Here is a 21964-nt window from a genome sequence, read left to right as displayed (position 1 = left end):
CTGCGGTTTTACCACCCGCGGCTACTTCTTATAACGACACTGAACGTGACACCCCCCTTTTTTTCGCCGCCGCTAGTGCGGACCTCACTCTCTTTCATCCGCCTCCCACACTCCTTTCACCCTTCTCTTTTTCCTCCCACCCGATCTTTATCAGAAGTTGAGTAAAAAGATGTTTCTACATCTTGACACTCGAGAATAAAATACGATCTGTGTGTACGATTTGTGTGTTTTAACCTCCTTGGTGCAACCACTCAAAATGTAAACATTCAGTTTATAATCAAAATCGTAAAAACAACCTTGTATTTAGCGTAAGTTAGGTTGTTTTTACGATTTTCATTGTCACATTAACATGTTTCTCTTCTAGTCTATTCAGTTTATAGTTTGATGAAACCGCAACATGGAAAGCGAAGTACCAAAGAAAAGACAGATAAACTAATCAAAGCATTAATTACATTGAAAATATCAGTTTTGATTTAAAAGATGAGTACTTTTGAGATTTTAGAAAATAGTTCTAAACGTATTTCTGTGAAGGAAAAGAAAGATAATATGTGATTTAAACATTATTAATAATATGATTTTGCCTTTCTTATTGTTAGCTAAATAGAATTAGTATACATTAAAAAATATTTTAATATAATTAATGAAAACTTATGAATACTTCTTACTCAAACTTAAACTATTCAGAACATATCCAAAGTTTTATTTCACTTGAAACGACAAGTACAGAATCCTAGAGATTGGTTCCAAAATTCTTAATTTTTGAAATAAATCGTAATACTGGCTGGAGCTCACCAGAGTTATAAATAAGAACTTTTTCGCTTATGTAACTGAACCAGAATTTCATCAGAAAATTCTTTTGATTTTATTGGAACGATTGCTGTAGTATCTTTCTCCTATTATTGTCATTGATTTGCATTGGCTTGGGTTCTTCTTGAAAGCTGTGATCGCTCGTCACGTTTTGGAAACTTGTCTGATTGGATAACCTCCTTGGATTGGATTGTCTTGCTCCTTTTGGTACTTCTCTTCTTCCCCTTTTCTCATCTGAGATTTTCTCTACGTCCGGATTTCTTTATGTCAAGGGCATCTGATGGTCTGAGATAGCTGCTGCACATAGTTTTAGAAATTAAGCCCTGGATATGTGCCGTAAAAAGAAGGTAGTATGGTTAATGCTCAGATACATTTTTTACTTATTTTTATGACGTAACCACATCCTTCAGCAAAAATGAGTAGTTTGAGAATTAAGGTGGGCGTGTCCTACTGCGTCAATTCTAACCTCCTTGGGATGAACGAAGCCGTCTTGTATTTTATCTCCATATGTAAGCCATTTATATATGTCATTTACAGGTTGTTGATAACAGCTTTCCCGTGTTTTGGAATAGGGAAAGGAAGCTTATCACTTGAGAATAACTGTGCTAATAATTTTGAAGTTATTTGCAGGGAACATTCCAGTGATATGGCGGCTTCCGAAAATACCTATATTTTGTATGAAGCAAACAGTGGGAAATCTCAGCAGGTTTGTGTATGACACAGATGATCGAAACAGTGAATTAGTCTGGAAATTTGAAAGAAATATTTTAAATGCATTCACTGCTTTCTCTAATGTGTGGACATATGTGACTGAGTTAAAAGCTAGTATTACGGAAGTTGATATTTTGGAGGGGCAAAAACATAGGTTTTCGTGAAAATTGCTTGTTTTCTATCAGTAATGTGTAACTTGATCCAAAGTGATTGAATTTTTTTTTTTTTTTTTTTTTAAAATTTATCTTGGTTTTGTTTTTCAAAGCAAGTAGTGAATATATTTTTAATTAATATTTCTCAAATATTGCGTGTCGCAAATTTCCTGAACATGATATATTTAATTAATCTCGTATTGTTTTTAAACTAATCAACATGTTCCTTTTTTCTTTGCTTTCTAAATTAAGCTTTCGTAACATTTTGTAAATCTATGAAAACAGCATAATTTCACACGTAAGGACACCGAAAACAGCAAAAATTCTGGAAAATGGTATAATACTAGAGTGATTAACAGATACTGTACTTTGTAGCACTATATCTGTTAGTGTTTGATTGTGGTTAAAATTCTTTGATTTATATAAGCGTTTCATAATTTCTGTAGTTTTCTGTATTGAAAGAACATGAGATCACTATGAAGTAATTTATTTACTGGAATCAGAACTCTAAAGTGTTTTGCTTGTGTTTTAAAAGTTCAGAAGTTGATAAAAAATTTTTGAAGTATTTAGTTTTGGTTAAGCTAATTTTTCAGAAATATGTTATTTCTTGTAAAGGTACAATTTTACTGTACCTACTACTACTGTTTTTAAGAAAGTAAAAAATTAGGTACATATATATTTGTCATAATTTTTCATAAAAGCTTTTGTCTCTTTCTGTGATAATAATGAAAATGTGGGGAAAGTGCAGAATCACCCATTGCTTGGCGTGTTTTTAAGAATTGCACTAACTTGGTATCCATGTACACATCGACCTATTTTCACTTTAAAAAAATCCCAGAATTACACAAAAATAACATTGTGCACTCCCTTTAGCCATGTACACATCGACCTATTTTCACTTAAAAAATCAAAGAAAATTGACAAAAATTCAATTCTTACTCTTGTAAAAAGTGCCAAACAAATAAGTGGGCAATTCTGCACTTTACCCAAAAATGTTTACAGGAGCAGTATTAAATGCACATATTATGTATAGAACAGCTGAGTGCATATTTAGAAGTCTTAGAAAAATATCCTTTTCAGAAGCACAAAATTATAGTAATAGTTCTTCTTGATAAAAATGTAGTAAACTTCTTCATATAGTAGAACTTCAATTATTCAGGGTAACTGGGGTTGCAGTCACAGTGAATATTTGAAAATTCATGTCAGTTTCTAAATTTTAGATCATGCCAATTTTTTGTTTAACAAGATTCTCTGAAATTATTTCTTTTAAACTGTAAATATAAGTGCAGAAGCACAACTATTAATATTTTACCAAATCTTTTATTACTAGATAAAATTTATTTCCTTCAATTAGTAAACAATCTGTGCAAGGTTTTATTCTGTGGTGAAAAAGTCATTAAACAATGAATAAACAAACTAAAAATTTATGCAAACTCTGCAGTTTTATCAGATTTCTTACATTTGTTTTTATTAGACAGTAATTTAAAAAAAAATTTTTTTATGATAATTCGATAACTGTATCAGTTACCATGTAATCATGATGGGTTTTGACAAACAAAAGATCAACAGGAGAAGCATCAATGAATTGCTTTAAAGAGCTATGCTTCAGGTAAAGTAAAAACTCTGAATGCTGGTTCCAGATTCAAATCCCACCAAATGGGCTGGCTGCATTGAAGTTTTAGTCCTTAGTGTTCAGCCTTAATCAGAATAAACCCAAAATAAGTCTTTCAGCAGTGCTAGTTTTTAACAGTTTGCATTTCACTGCCATTTCAATATCACTACAATCTTCAACTTTTTTTTCTTCTCCAGATCTACATCGCAAATAATTTTTTCGTCACTCAAAACTTGAAAATGGTAAAAATATATTTACAGGTGCTCCTTGGCGAAAATTGGTGATTTTTGGCAGTACATGGATACCGAGTTTGTGCAATGCCTTGACTTGTTATTTTGGCTTTGTGTAGCGGCGATTTTTAAGCGAAAAATCGTCACCTAAAAAAAATTGGAGAATTGCATAAACTTGGCACTGTGCACTCCCTTGAGAAACAAAAGACTGATAGGAGAAGCATCAATAAATTGCTTTAACCTTTAACAGCTGTGACGATTTGTTCGGCATAATTACTGTAAGCGGTCTCGCAGAGCGCTTTAAAGAAACTCGTAAAAATGCATACTTTTATTTTTTTTAGGGAATGTTTAGATCAATATATTTTAATAATTCATTTAAATCAATATATTTTAATCATATATCATTTAATTTTATGCAATTAAAATCATATAAAAAATTGGTTGATCTTTACAGTATGGTAACTGGTAGTTTGGCGACATTTTGGAGGCGATAAAGGTTATTACCTGGGACTTTGGTAATAATGTGAGCAATACTGAGTTCCGATTACGCATTATTTTGTGTGAGGGAAATGAAAGATCATGGGATATGTCGTGTGATATTAATGGGCGAATTACGGTTCTTTAATCGGAAAAGGGGGGAAATCGGGAAAAAATCTGGAAATTTTGTATTTGGCTTTATTCTGTGTTGTGTGAAACAGTGTTCGTGAATTTTTAGATCCCATGGCCGTAACTAAAGTGAATTCGAAATCGGTATTTATGTATGTATTAATTTAATGTATGTGCTCATTTATATTTTAAGTAGTGTTTTTGAATTTAATTATATTTTAATTAAATGATAGTTATTTTGTGAATTTTATGTTTGTAGGAATTTGGTATACGTTTTAGTTGAAGGAAACGTGCATGGAAATAATTTAAATATCTGACACTAAGTATTTGTAATGGTTGCGGTATGAATTCGTTGGTGACATGTATAATGTAATAGATGATTTAGAGGTAAAAGTTTTTGGATATTTTATTTATTTTATATGTGGAAATGTTCATTACTTTTTCACGATCAGGTAATTTCATATATGTTCTTTTTACCGGGTTTAAAGATTGAGAAAATTGTCATGTATTTTCGTGAAATTTTTCTAATTTATGAGAAAAAAGCAGTGTACATGGATATAGTGAAGAGTGTGCGCAATGCCATTTTTGTGCAATTCTGGGATGTTTTTTTCAGTAAAAATAAGTCGGTGTGTACATGGTTTAGTGATATTTTAATTAAATGATAGTTATTTTGTGAATTTTATGTTTGTAGGAATTTGGTACACGTTTAAGTTGAAGTAAACGTGCATGGAAATATATAAATATTTGATACTAAGTATTTGTAATGCTTGCGGTATGAATTCGTTGGTGACGTGTATAATGTAATAGATGATTTAGAGGTAAACGTTTTTGGATATTTTATTTATTTTATATGTGGAAATGTTCATATTTGGAAAGGGTAAATACTTTTTCGCGATCAGGCAATTTCATATATGTTCTTTTTACCGGGTTTAAAGATTGAGAAAATTGTCATGTATTTTCGTGAAATTTTTCTAATTTATGAGAAAAAAGCAGTGTACATGGATATAGCGAAGAGTGTGCGCAATGCCATTTTTGTGCAATTCTGGGATGTTTTTTTAAGTAAAAATAAGTTGGTGTGTACATGGTTTATGTGTATGTGTTATTTTGAAAAACGCGTAAGGAGTATGGTATTGTGCACTTTTTCCCAATTTTGCAGTGAATATTTGTCATGATTAAGCAGTTTTGTTAGATAAAATTTCTAGCATAAGTGTAATTCGGCTAGTAGATTGTTGGAAGAAGTGTTCAGTAGATAAAAAGAAAAGAAACATGTCTTTACTTCGTGAAGACAAAATGGCGGTGGGAAAAAAAAAATAGTCAAAAGTCGTTAATCCGGACTCGTCGGGACTTCGGCGATTCCGGATTATCGATTTTTCCGGATTATAGATCATCAGTTTAAATCTCGTAAGATGGCATGCAGAAATTCTAAAATTAAAAATATGAAACCGTAATTTATGAAATAAAGAAAAATTATGATCTAAAGGGTATCAAAATTTACAAAAAGAAAAAGCTTAATATTTATTTGTTTACTTTATTAAACATTTCCTTCAATGTAAGTTGCTTCGTTTCATGTGATGATACTTTCTCTTTAATTCTATTAAACAGACATAATTTCTTGTTTAGTTACAAAGTTCCACTGTTCAAGTCCTATAATTGCTGTGTTGAGAATACCGACTAATTTCAATCGAAATGTTTTCGTTTTCAATAACCTCTGGGTCACTTTCTTCACTATCGGAAGCGAATTATAATGACGAGGAACTTGATTTAAATCATATCAAAGACGGAGTATATCGAGATGAAATACTACACTTAGTACGGAATTATAAACCAAATAAAATAAAAACATCTGCCCTGAAGACAAGGATAGTGCTGGATCAACTTCCAATCCGCGGCGTGAAATTGATAAACAGATTTCGGATTTCAAAACATACTTTCGCTTTGTAGATACAAATTACATATTAGTAAATATATATCGGAAATTCTATTTGATATAATCTTTCTAATCTATCATAATCTAATAATGATGTTTCTGCCCCCCCCCCCCTCTGCCGCAGAGCAGCGTGAAATTGATAAACAGATTTCGGATTTCAAAACATACTTTCGCTTTGTAGTAAATATATATCGGAAATTCTATTTGACATAATCGAAAGTTCAAGCTTACTTTTATAAAATTGCTCTAACAGTCTGCAAAAAATAATAAGCCGGATCCAATTCGAATGTTAAGGAACAACGCAATCAGCAACATTAACTGAATTAGATAACTTTAGCTTAGCGTATAACTCCGTTACACATTAAACGCGCATGCGCACAAACATATTCGCAGCCGTAAGGGTCTTACGCGCTCTCGTAAACGCCTGTGCGCATGCGTGAACGCGACGCATGCGCAGAAAGTTTGTAGCTTTGAGGTCCGGATTATAGATCATTCCGGATTGTGGGTGTCTGAATTAACGACTTTTGACTGTAGAGGGTTGCTGTAGGAGAGTTGGTCGCCAAATTTTCGCCAAAAAAACTCCAAGTTACCATAATGTAAAGATCAACCAAAAAATTACTATTTTCTTCATTTTAAGGAACAAAGCTTTTAAAGAACAAAGATTTTTTAGTCATACATGAAAATATGAGACTTTATTAAGTATTACTGTCAATTAAACCATAATTCTACAACAATGAATTTAATTATTATTAAATAGTAGATTAGAATAACTTTGTTTACAAGGATGAATCGTAAGATGATACACAGTCAAAATACATTTTTGAGCCACACTGGTTCCTTGCATTACAAACATTTGTATGATGTTTTTCTCTTCGTACAAGGTGGGCACAGACTACATGTTTTTCTTTCTTCTAATTTTTCTTCTTGATTTGATAAATCCATTATCTTAATTTCCAAGGATTCTTCTAATTGTTATCTCCAGTTGCCTTGGCAAAAACGCGGAAGTTATCCCAGCTTTCAGATGCGGTTTAATAAGTTGATTAGCTAATCAAAGTATATATATTTTTTCTTTTCAGATTTGTAGTATCAGGATATGACTGGAACAATATGTATGAACATAAATTCCAAGTATCTTTGGGCTCTGCTATAGACCCTATTTTTGCAGGATGTTTCAGACCAAGGAGCTGAATTATTGTGTTATACTTTGGTGTTTGTACTACCCGATTTGATTTTTTTTTGCACCATTTGAAGTGTTTTTTCCCCCCATAAATATCACTTTGTTCACAGTCATTAGAAAAATTATGATATTCATCTGCAGAAAGCTCAGATTCACTTTTGCTTTCGCTGTGAATTCTATGTGATTCTTCAGAGTAAGAGTATTCTAAATAAAAAATATTGTTAACAAGATACTTAATTTCTTTTTGAGTGAGATATATGGGATGTTTTATTGTAAAATATGAAGCCATATTTACCACTTTTACGAAAAACAAGCATCCGACAAATAACGTCTATCGTGCACTAAAAGTGGTACGCATCTGCTGTGATGAGCGGTCTCCCAAACTACTTAAAAAGTAAAAAACGTGGTAACTGAAACCATAATAAAGCTGGAAATGTAAAACTGGATATCTGACCTTGTGAAACGGGTTTGGGAAAGTAGGAAGAAGGACAGGGACCATTCTCTGTTTTTGCGGGTGGAAACGACAGTTAGAAAATCTTCAGCGGTCTCTTGGATGGCTCACAGCAGTTAAAGGTTAAAGAACTTTGCTTCGGATAAAGTTAAAAACTCTGAATACTGGACCTGGATTCAAGTCCAGCCAAATAGGCTGGCTGCATTGAAGTTTTAGGCTTGTGTGTTCTGCCTTATTCAAAATAAACCAAAAATAAGTCTTCCAGCATTGCTAATTTTAACAGTTTGCATTTCACTACCATATTCAAAATCACTATAATCTACAACTTTTATTCTTCTCTAGATCTATATCGCATATAATTTTTTTGTCACTCAAAACTTGAAAATGGTAAAAATATATTTACGGGTGCCCTTTGGCGAAAATTGGCAGTTTTTGGTTGTACATGGATCCAGAGTTTGTGCAATTCTTTGACTTGTTTTATTTTGTCTTTGTGTAGTGGTGATTTTTATGCAAAAAATCACAAAAATCGCCGCTACTTAAAGACAAAATAACAAGTGAAAGAATTGCACAAAGTCAATATCCATGTACACATCGACCTATCTTCACTTAAAAATACATTAGAGAATTGCACAGATTTAGCACTGCACACTCCCTTGACTTTATCCTTGTACACATCAATCTATATTCACTTAAAAAGTCAAAGGAGCAGCCAACAAAAATATATATAATCTCAATAAACTACATTTTAAATTAAACTATGAAATAAGATAAAAATGAAAATTCATCTTAGCACAACACAAAGGAAATATCCACTCACCTTATTTACAAATTTCTCTGTCTTCAGGCAAACATAATTCCTTCAGGCATCCAAAAAAACTTCCTAAAATTATCTGAACTAAAATCCATATATCGGTGTTGCCACATAAATTCACAAAAATAAGAGTAAAAAATATCCTCCGATGTTCGACCATACACACTTCCTTCCTACACACAGGACACTTATAATGGCTACTAAGTAAACCTTCATTTACACACAAGTCAATTGATGCTCTTTTCCCCTTTCATTCCAAATCGTACAAAAACTTCAAATTAATCTTGCCATATTCAGCCATTCTAACGTCTAAACCACAAAACAAGCAATGCACACTGCGCCCCCCCCAAAAGGGGGGACAGTTCCAGGGGTGGCCCAAGAGCGATGCGTAGTGCCGGGAGAAAATTATGCCGCGTGCACGTGACGTCATGTGAGTCACAGTTGTTAGTTCTTGGCGTTTGTTCGCATTCGTTGCATCAAGAGTTTCCTTTGATTTGTGTTGTTGATTTGCTATTATACCTGGTCAGAAATTGTAAATTGTGCTGTATCGTTATGTCAGAATTTAGAAGGAAAACTGGAAGTCAGGGTATCGCATACCATCGTTTTCCAAGTGATCCAGAACTTCGTATGTTATGGCTTGTTCGCTGCAAAAAAGCAGATAATTCCAACATCGAAAATGCAAGAATTCCAACATCGAAAGCTCTTCATTTTACACCTGATGACTACGTACGGGATCTAAATGCAGAATTGCTTGGTTCAACTTCTAAAAGGGTGCTGAAAGCCAATGCTGTTCCCACTTTACATCATCATCGTGTGAAAATAACTCACCAATACATTATATATGTTGTACTTCAGAAAACTGAAGTTAATCTGGACAGAAATTTTTGGCACGAATGATTCATCCAAATTTATTCTAAGAAGAGATAGAGCAAGCAGGTGTCAGTTTCACGAAACAAGGAAACAAGCATTGAAAAATTTAGCTTCCCTTTCCCCCAAAAAGAAAAGGCTATAAGCTGAGTATCTTAATAGACTGTGCAATTCAGTTTACACCCAGGGACACATCTGATTTAGTCATTACAACAAGATTAAATATCTGCTTATTTTTTTAATAAATTTATGTTCATACTATGAATAGTCATTATATATATTATATATGAATATTCATACATAACTGTGATCGAATGGATACATTAGTATATGTAATTGTACATTTATAGGTCATTTTAAAAATATTTTACATTACAATTTAATTTTTTTCTCATCTTAAATCACTTTTTATCATAATCTTCATTTTGTGAATGAGACTTATATTACAATGAGATATTTAAACTCATTGTCATGTTTACAAATATTGACTTCCTAAATGATTAGCTAATTATTAAATTTGCTTATACAACTTCAATGATTAGCTAATTATTAAATTTGCTTATACAACTTCAATCATATACCTATGCGTTTTGGTTACTTTATTACATCCCAAAAGTAATTCTATATATTGAAGCAGTGTTTGGGTTAAGCATTGCATACAAAGTAAATGATATATGCTTCACCCTGAGGAAAAGTTTCTCGACCACACTACCATGCAAATATCGAATCAGTGAGTGACATATTCCCATCAGTGTTATTTAACTGATGGGAATATGTCAGATGTAGTTTAATTAGCATAACTATGGGAATTTCCCCATGCTTGACCCTGAAGGAAAACAAATATGTGTATTGTGTTGGAATACAAATAGCGAAAGAGTAAGATATTCTCTTCAGTGTTGTTTAACTGCTGCATATGTTTTTAATTTTGATTCCATATAATTTGTTTTTAATTATGATGGAAAGAAAAATATTTAAATACTGAACACTATTTCGAGTATAACAAAAGCATTTTAAGAAACAAGGTGATATAAATACAGTAGTTATTAAAAATATTTAATTTGTACGCAGGCATAATTGAAATTAAGAATTAGGGAAAGAGTACTTTTAGATAATACTGAAAATATATGTACTTCTGCTGACATCTGAAGTGAATCAATATAAGTGACTTTTTACCTTAAAAAGAATGTAAAAGAATGTGAAGTCTATTTAAAAAGTATACTGACGTAGAAAAGAAATTTGTAGAATTTTATATTAATTAAGTATGAATTTGGTGATTCAAATCATTTTATATATTTTTACTTGAGATATTTAATTTAAACTGAAAATCACGATCATATATTACTCACAGAGTATCAAAATTCATTTGTATTAAAAAAAAGGCATGAGCAATGAAAACATATGGGAAAATACTTTTTGATTATGTTATTACCATGGTTTTGGTAGTTCTGCCTTCATGTATTCTATTCAACAAGATTTATTAAGTGCAGGCAATACAACGTAAAAATATTAAAAAATACCGCATTTAAAATATTTAGTCTCATTAACTGAAATATCATTTTTCATTTTCTAATGCTTTCCTTTAAGAAAAGGATGTTTACAATTATTTTAGCATTCGTATGAATTCTGAATATAAAATAAACATATGCTTTGACAAAATACTTAATAGGAAAGTATATACCCAGTATTTAAAATATGTTATTATACATACTGCATATAAAATGATCATTTTGCTTTAGTTTACACTTTTTCCATTACTGAAATCATGCAACAGACGCGTCGACCAATGTATCTTGTCACTCGGGTGACGTCACTACCAGCAGCCAATGGCATGCTCCGTTCGTGGCCTAACCTGTAGTATATTAAAGAACCTTGGGACAGTTTTATATCTCCCATTCTACTGGGTATATTGAGAAAATTCAAATTGCGTTCTTCATGTCTCGAAAGCACGACTTGGGATATTTATTAGATTTATATATAGCATTGTTCTAACATAGGTATTTTGACACAAAATCTGATTTTTTCTGAAACAACATACTAATTTTTTCCATATTTCGATTCTACGACTCAAATTATGCCTAGATATAAAACTTTGTAAAATTTGGTGTGAATTTTATGGAGAAATTCAAAAATTTATCTTGCCGAAATTTTTTTAGTTTGTGCCAAGAAAAATTCACTTGGCGAACTTCTTAATATTTGGTAACCAATTTTCCTTTCTTTTCCATTATAGCTGAGCGGAAAAAAAGAGGCTCATCCTTCCTACCATTTTACATTGTGCATGAGCAGGAAAAAAAGTCACATCATTCCTACTTTCAAATAATTTTAGCAATGCATCAAAAACCACATTTGATTTTTTACCACTTTCAACAAATATGCCAAATTTTAAAATGCCCCAAAATATAAATCCACATATATCTTTCGAAATTTTGAATAAAAAACTAATTTTTTGCAGGTATGCTTAGAAATTGTCTGCTTTAAGATGATGGTAAAAATCTTATAGATTATAGTTCAGAATTTTTTTGAACAATTTTTAAAAGTTATTTAAAAATACAAATTTTAAAAACAAATCATAAAATATAGGTGAATTTTATTTGGAATGAACCTGAATTTCAAAATGTGAAAGGAAGAAACAAATAGGTTTAATAAAAAAAGAGAGATTAATAAATATGTACCAAACTCAATTAACATTGAGGAGCTAACATTTTGAGAGCTAATTTTTTAAAAACTACTCGTGCAATTTGTACAAAACTTCGTAGTTTGACTAAATTTGAGTTGTAGAATTGAAATATGGAAAAAACTTGGTATGTTATTTCCGAAAAAAGTCCGATTTTATGTCAAAATAGAGCAATGTTATATATAAATCTAATACAAATCCTAAGTCGCGCATTCAAGACGTGAAAAACGCAAGTTGAATTTCGTCAATCAGCCCACTAGATCGGGAGATATAAAACAGTCCTATTTTTTTTCCGCAGTGTGCCTCTTAACCAACACATGCCACAAGGCCTTATAAATCATTTCTCATCATTCAAAATGTACTGCAATTATGCAACTGATTATGTCATAAATAGGGGTTCTACAACACTCAACTACTCAGGTTGACATAAATGAAACAATAACTTGGCGAGAAATAAAACAACAACTTTGCAATAATACAAGGGGCAACTTCAGTCTACTCTAACCCTTGAAAATTTGTTCTGATGTTTTTTTGCAATTATCCATTCTAAAATATAATATTTTTAAAAACAAGTCTATGAATTAATTGTTTTGTCAGTGTTTATTTTTAACCATAATGTACAATAAGAAAGTCCCTGAAATGATAATTCTGATAAGAAAGGCCAAAATGTCAAACGCTAATAAAATTCGCAAATATGACTAATTTTTGCTCAACTCTTTTAAATCTTACTATATTTTCCAATTATTTCTTTAAAGAGATTGCTGGCATTGGTTGATAGATGCCTTGTTAACAGAGGTTCTTCAGTCTTGCTACAGGTCCACCCGTGGCTGAGTGGTAAAGTCGTAAAGTCGTTGAACACTGGTAGTTTGGTCCGAGGCTTGTGTCCAGCGAACGGACTGATTGCAGGGCAGTTTTCATCATTTTCTTTATGTGTAACGTGTATATATGCCAGTTTCCCTTAGAAAGTCCTCCATGAAGGTGTTACTGGCCTTAGGCAGATAGCCCTCAAGGCTTTGCCATAATCGCATAAACCAATCTGTCTTGCTAGATTCATATTGAAAAAGCTTAAAGTTTAGATTCACTAGAGTGAGTTGTCCTTCCAGTGGCTAAGAGTGATAATATTGCGTGAAATATATTACACCAGCAGAATTTTCTTAGAATTTTTTTGTTACTTTTTATAATGAAATTAGACCAAAGTGCAATCTTTAAGTTGTAGTATGTTTAAGCAGCTTGCCAAACCCTTCAAAATTAATTTTTAATTTTTTATATCTTCTCTTTTTCATTCCTTCTCCCGCATTTTGTATGTGTGTATTTTCGTCAGAAAAGTGTGTGTAATATTATATGCAAGAATAAAAGTCATTCCTTTTTTCAGTTTTTTTATAACAACATGTTTTTATAACATATTTTAAACAAAACATATGTTTTTTATAACATATATTTTGTAAATATATGTTCTAAGACCATGAAATTAACATTTTGTTCACAGAAAATAAATTTCTTGGAATAGACAAAGTTTATAAATTGTAGCTGTTTTGTTTAACGATAAGCTAAAGTTATTAATAATGGAATGTATGTATTTTAGAGTAACTGCTACATCAGTTGTTTGCTTTCTTGGATTGTTGATGCTTGAGCCTCTTTTAATATATATACAGTCAAAAGTCTTTAAACCGGACTCGTCGGGACTTCGGCGATTCCGGATTATCGATTTTTCCGGATTATAGATCATCAGTTTAAATCTGGTAAGATGGCATGCAGAAATTATAAAATTAAAAATATGAAACCGTAATTTATAAAATAATGAGCAATTACGATCTAAAGGGTATCAAAATTTACAAAAAAAGAAGCTTAATATTTATTTGTTTACTTTATTAGACATTTCTTTCAACGCGCGCATGCGTAAAGCATACCTTACGCATAGCAAACTAGAAAATTGCAACCAGAAAACTATTTGATTTGTATTCGTGATATTTATAATGACGAGGAATTTGATTTAAATCATATCAAAGACGGAGTACATCGAGATTAAATACTACATTTAGTAAGGAATTATAAGCCGAATAAAATAAAAACATCTGTCCTGAGGATAACGATAGTGCTGACAGATCAACTTCCAGTTCATTGCGCGCCGCGACGTCCTCCCCCCCCGCACAGAGCAGCGTGAAATTGATAAAGAGATTTCGGAACGGTTAGATAAACAAAGGATATGCCTTTATCCATTTTTTGTAGCAATTCGTTTTTTGTTTGATGGGCATCGAAACATACTTTCGTTTTCTAGATCCTTTGGGAGCTCCAGCATCGGAAATTCTATTTGACATAATCAAAAGTTCAAGCTTACTTTTATAAAATTGCTCTTACAGTCTGCAAAAAATAGTAAGCCGGATCCAATTCGAAGATTAAGGAACAATGCAATCATCAATATTAACTGAAATAGATAATTAGATAATTTTAGCTTATACTGTCCGTTATAGATTAAACGCGCATGCGAAAACGTATTCTGCACTTGCGCTGACGCATATGCGCAGTCGTAAATGTCTTGCGCGCACGCGTAAAACGCCTATGCGCATGCGTCAATGTGGCGCATGCGCAGAAAGATTTTAGCTTTGAGGTCCGGATTATGGGTGTTCGAATTAACGACTTTTGACTGTATATATATTTAATCTAAACCATTCAGTAAAATTTTAAACCTTTTTTTATATAAAATAGAAGTGTGCTTATTTGTTTATTTATTATATATTTGCATTATTTTTGATTTCATATTTTTATACATTTCATACTAATTTGACATTCATATTAATTATTTTGTAAACTTGACATTTTTATGTTTTTAGGGAAATGATAGCATTGGTTCTACTGATGATATAAAGCAGTTAATAGTTGTAAGTCATTTAATTATTTTCCTTCAGATGCTTGCATTATTGTATGTTTGGCAGATGCACCTCAAAATTAGAAAAAAAAAACATGTCATGAAAAGTTGAAAGAAATTTAATCCAGTTCATACGTGTATGTGTGTGTGTATATACACTACTGGCCACCGTAAATGCAACGCCTTGAAGGAAGCATGCAAATAACATGCATGCTTCCTTCAGGGTGCATTTTACAACATGCATTAGCAGTTGTTGTCAGGGTGCATTTTACAGCATACATTAGGTCAATTTACAACATGCATTATCAGAGGTGACATATGCAAATGATTAGAATTTCAGCACAGACGCACGTCACGCGTGCCTGTGGCGCCACTTCAAAGCGCTATTTAAGGCTTGGAGTTTTCGATTTCAAGTTCGGCAATTGTGTTTTTCTTGTGGTTTTTTTCAAAAAAAAAAAAAAAAAAAAAGCTATCAATTATGCCTTGTAGTAAATAGCGATCATAGTTTGATCAAGTATCTGAGTTTGACAGAGGAAAGATAGTGGCCTTCCGAGAGTTTGGATTATCTTTCAGGGAAATTGGTAGTTGTGTTGGACGAAACCAAACAACTGTAATGCGGATATGCGACCATTGGATGCAGGAGGGTATGATGGACCGACGTGTTCGATTGCATCCACCTCAGTGCGCCACTTCACGTGATGACAGGAACATTGTGCACATGGCAGTGATGGATCGCGAACCATAGCACGGCGCATTCAGTCTGTAACTCATTATCCAGTGTCTGTGCGTACCATTCGATGCCGTTTACAGCAGAGTGGTCTGTCCGCAAGACGTCCATTGCTTCGTCTACCCTTGATGCAGAACCACAGATGTCTCCACCACCAATGGTGCGATGAAAGAAGGATGTGGATGGCAGAATGGAATGAAATTGTCTTTACTGACAAGTCGCGCTTCCGTCTGCAATACGACGACAGTCGGATTCGAGTCTGGAGACACCGTGGAGAGAGGATGCTGAACAGCTGCATTATGCACCACCACACTGGTCCTGCAACGGTATTATGATATGGGGCGGTATTGGATATCACTCTCACACTCCTCTAGTATGCATTGCCGGTAATTTAAACAGCCAGCACTATATCTCCGAGGTGTTATGGAGCCAGTTGTCCTTCCTTACTTTCAGGGCTTGCCCACAGCCATATTTCAACAGGATAACGTGCGACCACACGTGGCACGCATTGTCCAAGGGTTCTTTGTCAATTGCAAGATTGAATTGCTTCCCTGGCTGGCTCGTTCTCCGGATCTTTTACCAAAAGAAAACATGTGGGCCATGGTTGCTGAACGATTGACCCAGATTACATCTCAAGCTGCTACACCAGATCAACTTTGGCAACGTGTGGAAGCTGCTTGGTCTGCTGTACCCCAAGAACACATCCAAAGTCTCTTTGAATCAATGCTGAGGCGTGTGGCAGCGGTGATCTCCAACAATGGCGGCTACTCTGGCTACTGATTCTGGAAGGAATCACACTTCACAGAAGTCTATAAATTTAATCATTTGATACTTGGTCAACATGTTATCTACTAAATAAATTTTATTGAGATGTCTCTTGTCTTTCTTGGTGTTGCAATTTGGGTGGCCAGCAGTGTATATACAGACACACACACTAAACTCTTGCTTATATAAACTTTAAAGTTTGGTATATAGTTTAAAACTTGTATAAACGTTGCTTATATAAATTTTTTTAAACTGATTTCATATGTATATATATATATAGAGAGAGAGTATAGAAATTTCAAAATTAAGATTATTAAAGTCATGCAGTATACTGCAAAGTTTATGAAATAGTCAAAAAATAAAGAGACAATAAAATCAGTACTGGTGGCAAACTGATAGGAATAATACAGGGTTTGTACTGTTCTTAAGAGTCCTTAAAAGTCCTTAGATTTTTTTGAAATCATATTTTGGTTGTAGAGTTCCTCACTTTAGAATTCTAAGTTAATGTTGGAAGTGAAGAATCTAAGAACTGATTAAGCGGATAATCACTTGCATTCAGTGACAAGAAACAAGATAGAAGGGTAACTAACCCTTTATTATTCCAATAAGATTTAACAAAACTCCGCCTGGGAGTGTACAAGCAAAGCCCGCACTTGGACTTGAACTTAAAAGACTAAGAATTAAACTAAAACTAAGATTAACTAAAGAAGTATAGCCGAAGCTATCAAGATTCTAACCCAGTTGGCCCCTTAACTTATTTGACTACGAAGCTTAGCAAGGGCCTAAATACGGCCGTGCATAATAACAGCTTTGAGAGAGAGAGAGAGTGGCCAAAAAGGCAGACGCACGTAAATCAGAAACTGATTCTCTCTGACTCAGTAAGTAACTTCGTGGTTTAAATACTGCTCCTCCTCATTAAATATTCAGCAAAATTCCAAAAGTACGTTCTGGCCGGAAGTAGTAAGTTGAAGTTAAGAATTTGCCAGGAAAGGAACTTTAACTTAAATTTTAACTGTTAATAAAATTAACATAATCCTTACATGGTCCTTAAAATTCTTTAATTTTGGCCAAACTCAGCAGAAGGACCTTAATTTTAATCATCTGAAATTTCTGTCTTTTTTTACGACTGGCATTTTGAGTGTGCATTAGCATGTTGGGGAAATATTTTTGGTGATTCACTGACATATATGGTTATCTTTTGAATGGGTTTATGGGTTATAATTTGTTTCTATTTCTGATATAAATGATATACTCGAGTTTCTAAGCAAGAAGTGAAACTTAAGCATTTTGAAATTCATTTTTTCTAATAAAGAGCTTTTAAACAACTTTTCACTTTTGGGATGTGAATTCTTTTATTAAACTATTCTAAATTTGGCGGCAAAAATTCTGTTCACACATGTAGGTACTGCCAAAGATAGAAGGTGTGAATAGTGCATGTTTACAAATTCCTGAATACTTGCCTTTGGTCACATACTTCGAATAAAAATAAATTAAAATAGGATTTTCAAGAAACTTGCATTTTACTGCAGAGTCGCACTGTAAATCTATAAATTCTAATTGAAGTCGAGTTGGAACAATATTACACAAGAAAAATTACATTAGAAAAAGTGAAATTTTTGAAAAACTCATTATTTTCAGAAAACGTTATCTCAAATATCAGACATGTCAATAACATGTTTTAAATATCAAGAGTAAGATTAAAAAAAAAAAAAAAAAAAAAAAAAAATTAACTACAAAAAGCTGACAAGGCAATTTTTCTTGAAATCAAAATTTCTTCTAATTCAAATGGGGGGCCACCAAAATACCTTCAGTGGGCCACCCGTTGAAGACCCATATTTTAATGCATCATACACATAGCTGTCACTAGGCATTTTCCCATCTGATGCAATCTCTGTGGATCCAAAATTCTGCTGCGTAGTGCCTTTCTAAATTCTGCCACATCAGCTCTGTTACGATCCTTTACCATTATGAGCTAGTAGATAAATTGCTTAAAGTTTATTTTATTCTCAAACTTATTAGTAATTATGTTAATTAATTCATGTTTAGTAATAATGCATACTACTTAGGAATCTGTTTTATTTTTAGGATGGTATTAATCAAAAGTGATTTCAGTCATAGATAATATTTTTAATTAATTTTTTTCATTAATGGTCCTTAATTTCTGTGTGCAGAAATGTATATGAACGCTGTAATGTAAATCAAAATTGGGGAGGGGAATGTGCTATTTTATTATATTGTTTTGTTTTTGCTTCAATTTTGATTTGTATTCTTCTGGTTAGTCAGTTTGCCATCAGCATTGAATTAATTATTATATTTTGATTTTACATATATACCGTATATGCTTATGTAATGTCCACACCCCAACTTTACAGACAAAATTTACATAAATAAAAGTGACGTGCACAATGCCCGCACCCCAAGAACTAAAGAATTTCTTACTTTAAAATATATTTTTTTAACATCGCCTTTTCCCCTATAATCAATAACAAGTTAATAAACATCCTTAAAGAAAGAATATGAATTTGTTTTGTCTTTGGTTGCCGCCAGGATGGAAAGCTTGCATTATGGTGCAACTGTTATTCAGTCATAACATCGGCGCCAGCAATTCACTCGGCAGATGCGATAATAAATGTAGGCAGTCCAAACAGGTTTTCACCACACTGGCTTCCAGGAAATACTGTTTTGTAATGAAATTACATTCCCCTCCTTTCTCCTTGGAGCATTTGCTTATTTTATGCTTTCTCTTTTCATTCATAGTATCATTTGAAATTCGTTGTAGTTAGCAGGTAGCATGCTTGAAATGGGAAAATACAGCAGCTGTACAGCAGCTTTTAAACTGAAAGTCTTAGAATTTATACAGGCAAAAGGAAAAAGAGCAGCAGCAAGAATATAATAAGGTGGACAAAAAGTGTGTGTGCAATTGGAGCAAACAGCGTGAAGAACTGGCGGCAAGCAAAGAAAACAATACGTGTGTTTTATGGTTTGAAATGCAAGTTTTCGAACTTGGAAAAAAAAGTAAAAGCGTATGTTTGTGATATGCATGCTCAATATTATGTAGTAACATGGAAAATGGGCCAAATAAGCGCGCTTGCTGCGACACGAGAAGACATTTCTACATCGCAATTCAAGGTGAGTGAAGGCTGGTTGCTGCAAATGATTAAACGAAATGGATTTTCATACAGTGCATCAGAACAGATTTAAAAAAAATGTGTGCAAGATATTAAAAGAACCAATGTTTATTTAATTTTTGTAAAAGTAAAAATTAAAATTGCAAGTGTTGGTTAGTTTATGCCTCTATATTGTGCTCCTGTGTGAACTACTATGGGCCGAGTGTTGATAATGTAAATGGGGAGAAAGTGAGTTTGTAAATTTTAGTTAGCTATTAGACAACTTTAAATACGATACTTTTACTACTTATGTCATTTTCTTACAGCTTGAACCAACTTATGAAGGTCCTTACCAGGTCATTAACCCATCAGAAAAATAGTTCAAAAGTAAAATTAAAGGAATCAAAGTATAGATCTGCTTATCTTATTTCAGATTCTTACAAAGTTAGTCTTGAAGCAACAAATAATGATCCAGATGAGCCAGTAACTGCAGGCAACATTTTTAATTTGCCAGCACCAAGAATTCACTTCACCGTAACTTTGCCAACTGTTAAACGGTCTCTGGGAGAACCATTAAATTTCCTGCGTGGTTTAGAGACTGACAGAACTTATTTAAATGAAAAAAAAACTGCTGTACTCTGCATTATATCCTGCCATGGAAAATGTAACGTTCATAACTCGTTGGAGAATAAATGTAATAGTTTTAAGTCAAAATGTTGAATTATTTTCATTTTCTCATGTACATATGCATGTTTTTAAATATAGTCTTTTTTATGTTTGTAATATTTTTGTAACTTCAGCTGTCATTTAGGGTACATTAGTTCAGAATGGGAGGTGCAGAAGAAACAAATATTTAAAATAAAATGTATTATTGAAGTTTTTTTTTTTTTTTTTTTTTTTTTAAAGTATTCCTCTTTGTTAAATAAGAAAAGTATGTAATTATAATTTTTGGAATACTGCCGGCAACAGCTACAGTTTGTTATGAAACTGGCTTTACTTCCAGGATCAAGTAATGCTTTACACAACTGATATTCGTCAGACAAATCTAACATTTTTGTATTAGCTGTGCATCATACATTCTGTAGAGAATAATACATCATAACGAATGTTAAAATCTGACCTTTAATTATTGAACTCTTGGTATTTTCATTTGATTAAACTGGTTGAACGTTGTTTACATCAGGTGATTTGGAAGAAAATGTCTTTAGCAGTCGGAGATAACATGCTTGAATTACTTGTTATTCTGCTATGCATTATATTTGCAGTTTTATGAAAACAATGTTTGATGATGTCTTTACATTTATGAATTGTCTAACATGCTTGAATTACTTTTTATTCTGCTATGCATTATATTTGCAGTTTTATGAAAACAATGTTTGATGGTGTCTTTACATTTATGAATTGTCCTTCGTACATTTATAAATACTTCTACACCATGAAGCTGTATGGTGTGACACTAAATACTTAAACACTGATTTTCTTGACAAAAAATTAGCTCAATTCTGAATATTCAAATTAAAGAAACTGTTACACGTCAATAATGAATGATTAGTTGCACTACGTGCACCAGGCATAGATATCCAATGCCAGTGATGCAACTTTATCTGTAAACCTTTTGCCTTAAACACGTTGCTGTTTACTGTTTTGCAGAATTCTAGCATGAGATTATAGAAATTACAATAAGTCATTAAGCACTAAATTTTCCTCGTTGGTGAAAAATTTTTCATGGAGCTAAGATGTGAAAGACAACAATCATTGTGATACACTAAGAGTTACATAAAACAACAATAGTTAACAAAATTAAAAACTCAAAAAATGTCCATTGTGAAACACAATTTTTTTGTGCTGTTCTTCCCATGTAAACAGCAGTTTGTTTTAACTAAAAAAAAAAAAAAAAAAAAAAATCACATTCTGTTGCTTTCTCATGTACACTGCAGTCTGTTTTTAGCTTAATCAAAGAATAGCACAGAGTTTGCATAGGTGCACAAAATTTTGGCCCACAGCATTTGTAAATCTCAAATTTGGCCACTGCAAACTCAAAAAATGTGAATTTTTACATTTTCCACTATTAGGCAACATGCCGTATTTTAGAAGAAATGAAATGCTTTCTTTTTTATCAGCTGGGAAAATTCTCAAACAGATTAGAATTCCTTACATGGGAGGGAAAATGCACTCAATGCAACAAAAACTGGATAATCAGAAAGTATAAAGTACTCTCCCACCATCCTTATATAGAACAATGCAATTTAAATTTCACTTCAAGAATCCAGAAAATTTTCTTCCTCTTTAACCGAAAGTTTCAAAAGAAAAGACGTATTCTCTCACAGTATCTATGAAAAACTAAATGGGATTTTCTGTTATAAATTTGATAAATATGAAATTCTGTTTCTAGTAAAGCTAAAAACTAGTTACTTTTTATGTGAAAATCTCCAGAAAACTAAATTTTATGCAATTTCAAAATAATTATTGCAAACCCCAAA

At 32.6% G+C, this 21964-nt stretch overlaps 1 protein-coding gene across 2 annotated transcripts in view; it reads left to right on the top strand.

Annotated features, from left to right (window-relative positions):
• The window catches only part of LOC118182530 (putative sodium-coupled neutral amino acid transporter 11), a 99766-nt gene that overhangs the window by 5246 nt on the left and 72556 nt on the right, over positions 1–21964 (top strand). The window contains exons 1-2 of one of the 2 annotated variants that reach the window (XM_085808337.1): positions 1330–1513; positions 14851–14898. In XM_085808337.1, coding sequence (XP_085664463.1) covers positions 1454–1513; positions 14851–14898 — 108 coding nt within the window. In that variant the 5' untranslated portion in view covers positions 1330–1453. Of the gene's footprint in view, positions 1–1329; positions 1514–14850; positions 14899–21964 lie in introns of those variants that run through there. The other variant, XM_085808338.1, reaches the window with a different exon arrangement.

The sequence above is a fragment of the Stegodyphus dumicola genome, chromosome X1, assembly GCF_044657685.1.
Source record: "Stegodyphus dumicola isolate Sdum_Otavi_A_Nest chromosome X1, ASM4465768v1".
In the NCBI taxonomy this organism is placed as follows: domain Eukaryota; kingdom Metazoa; phylum Arthropoda; class Arachnida; order Araneae; family Eresidae; genus Stegodyphus; species Stegodyphus dumicola.
Note: the sequence above shows the minus strand (reverse complement) of the source record. Positions and strands in the feature narration are given on the sequence as shown.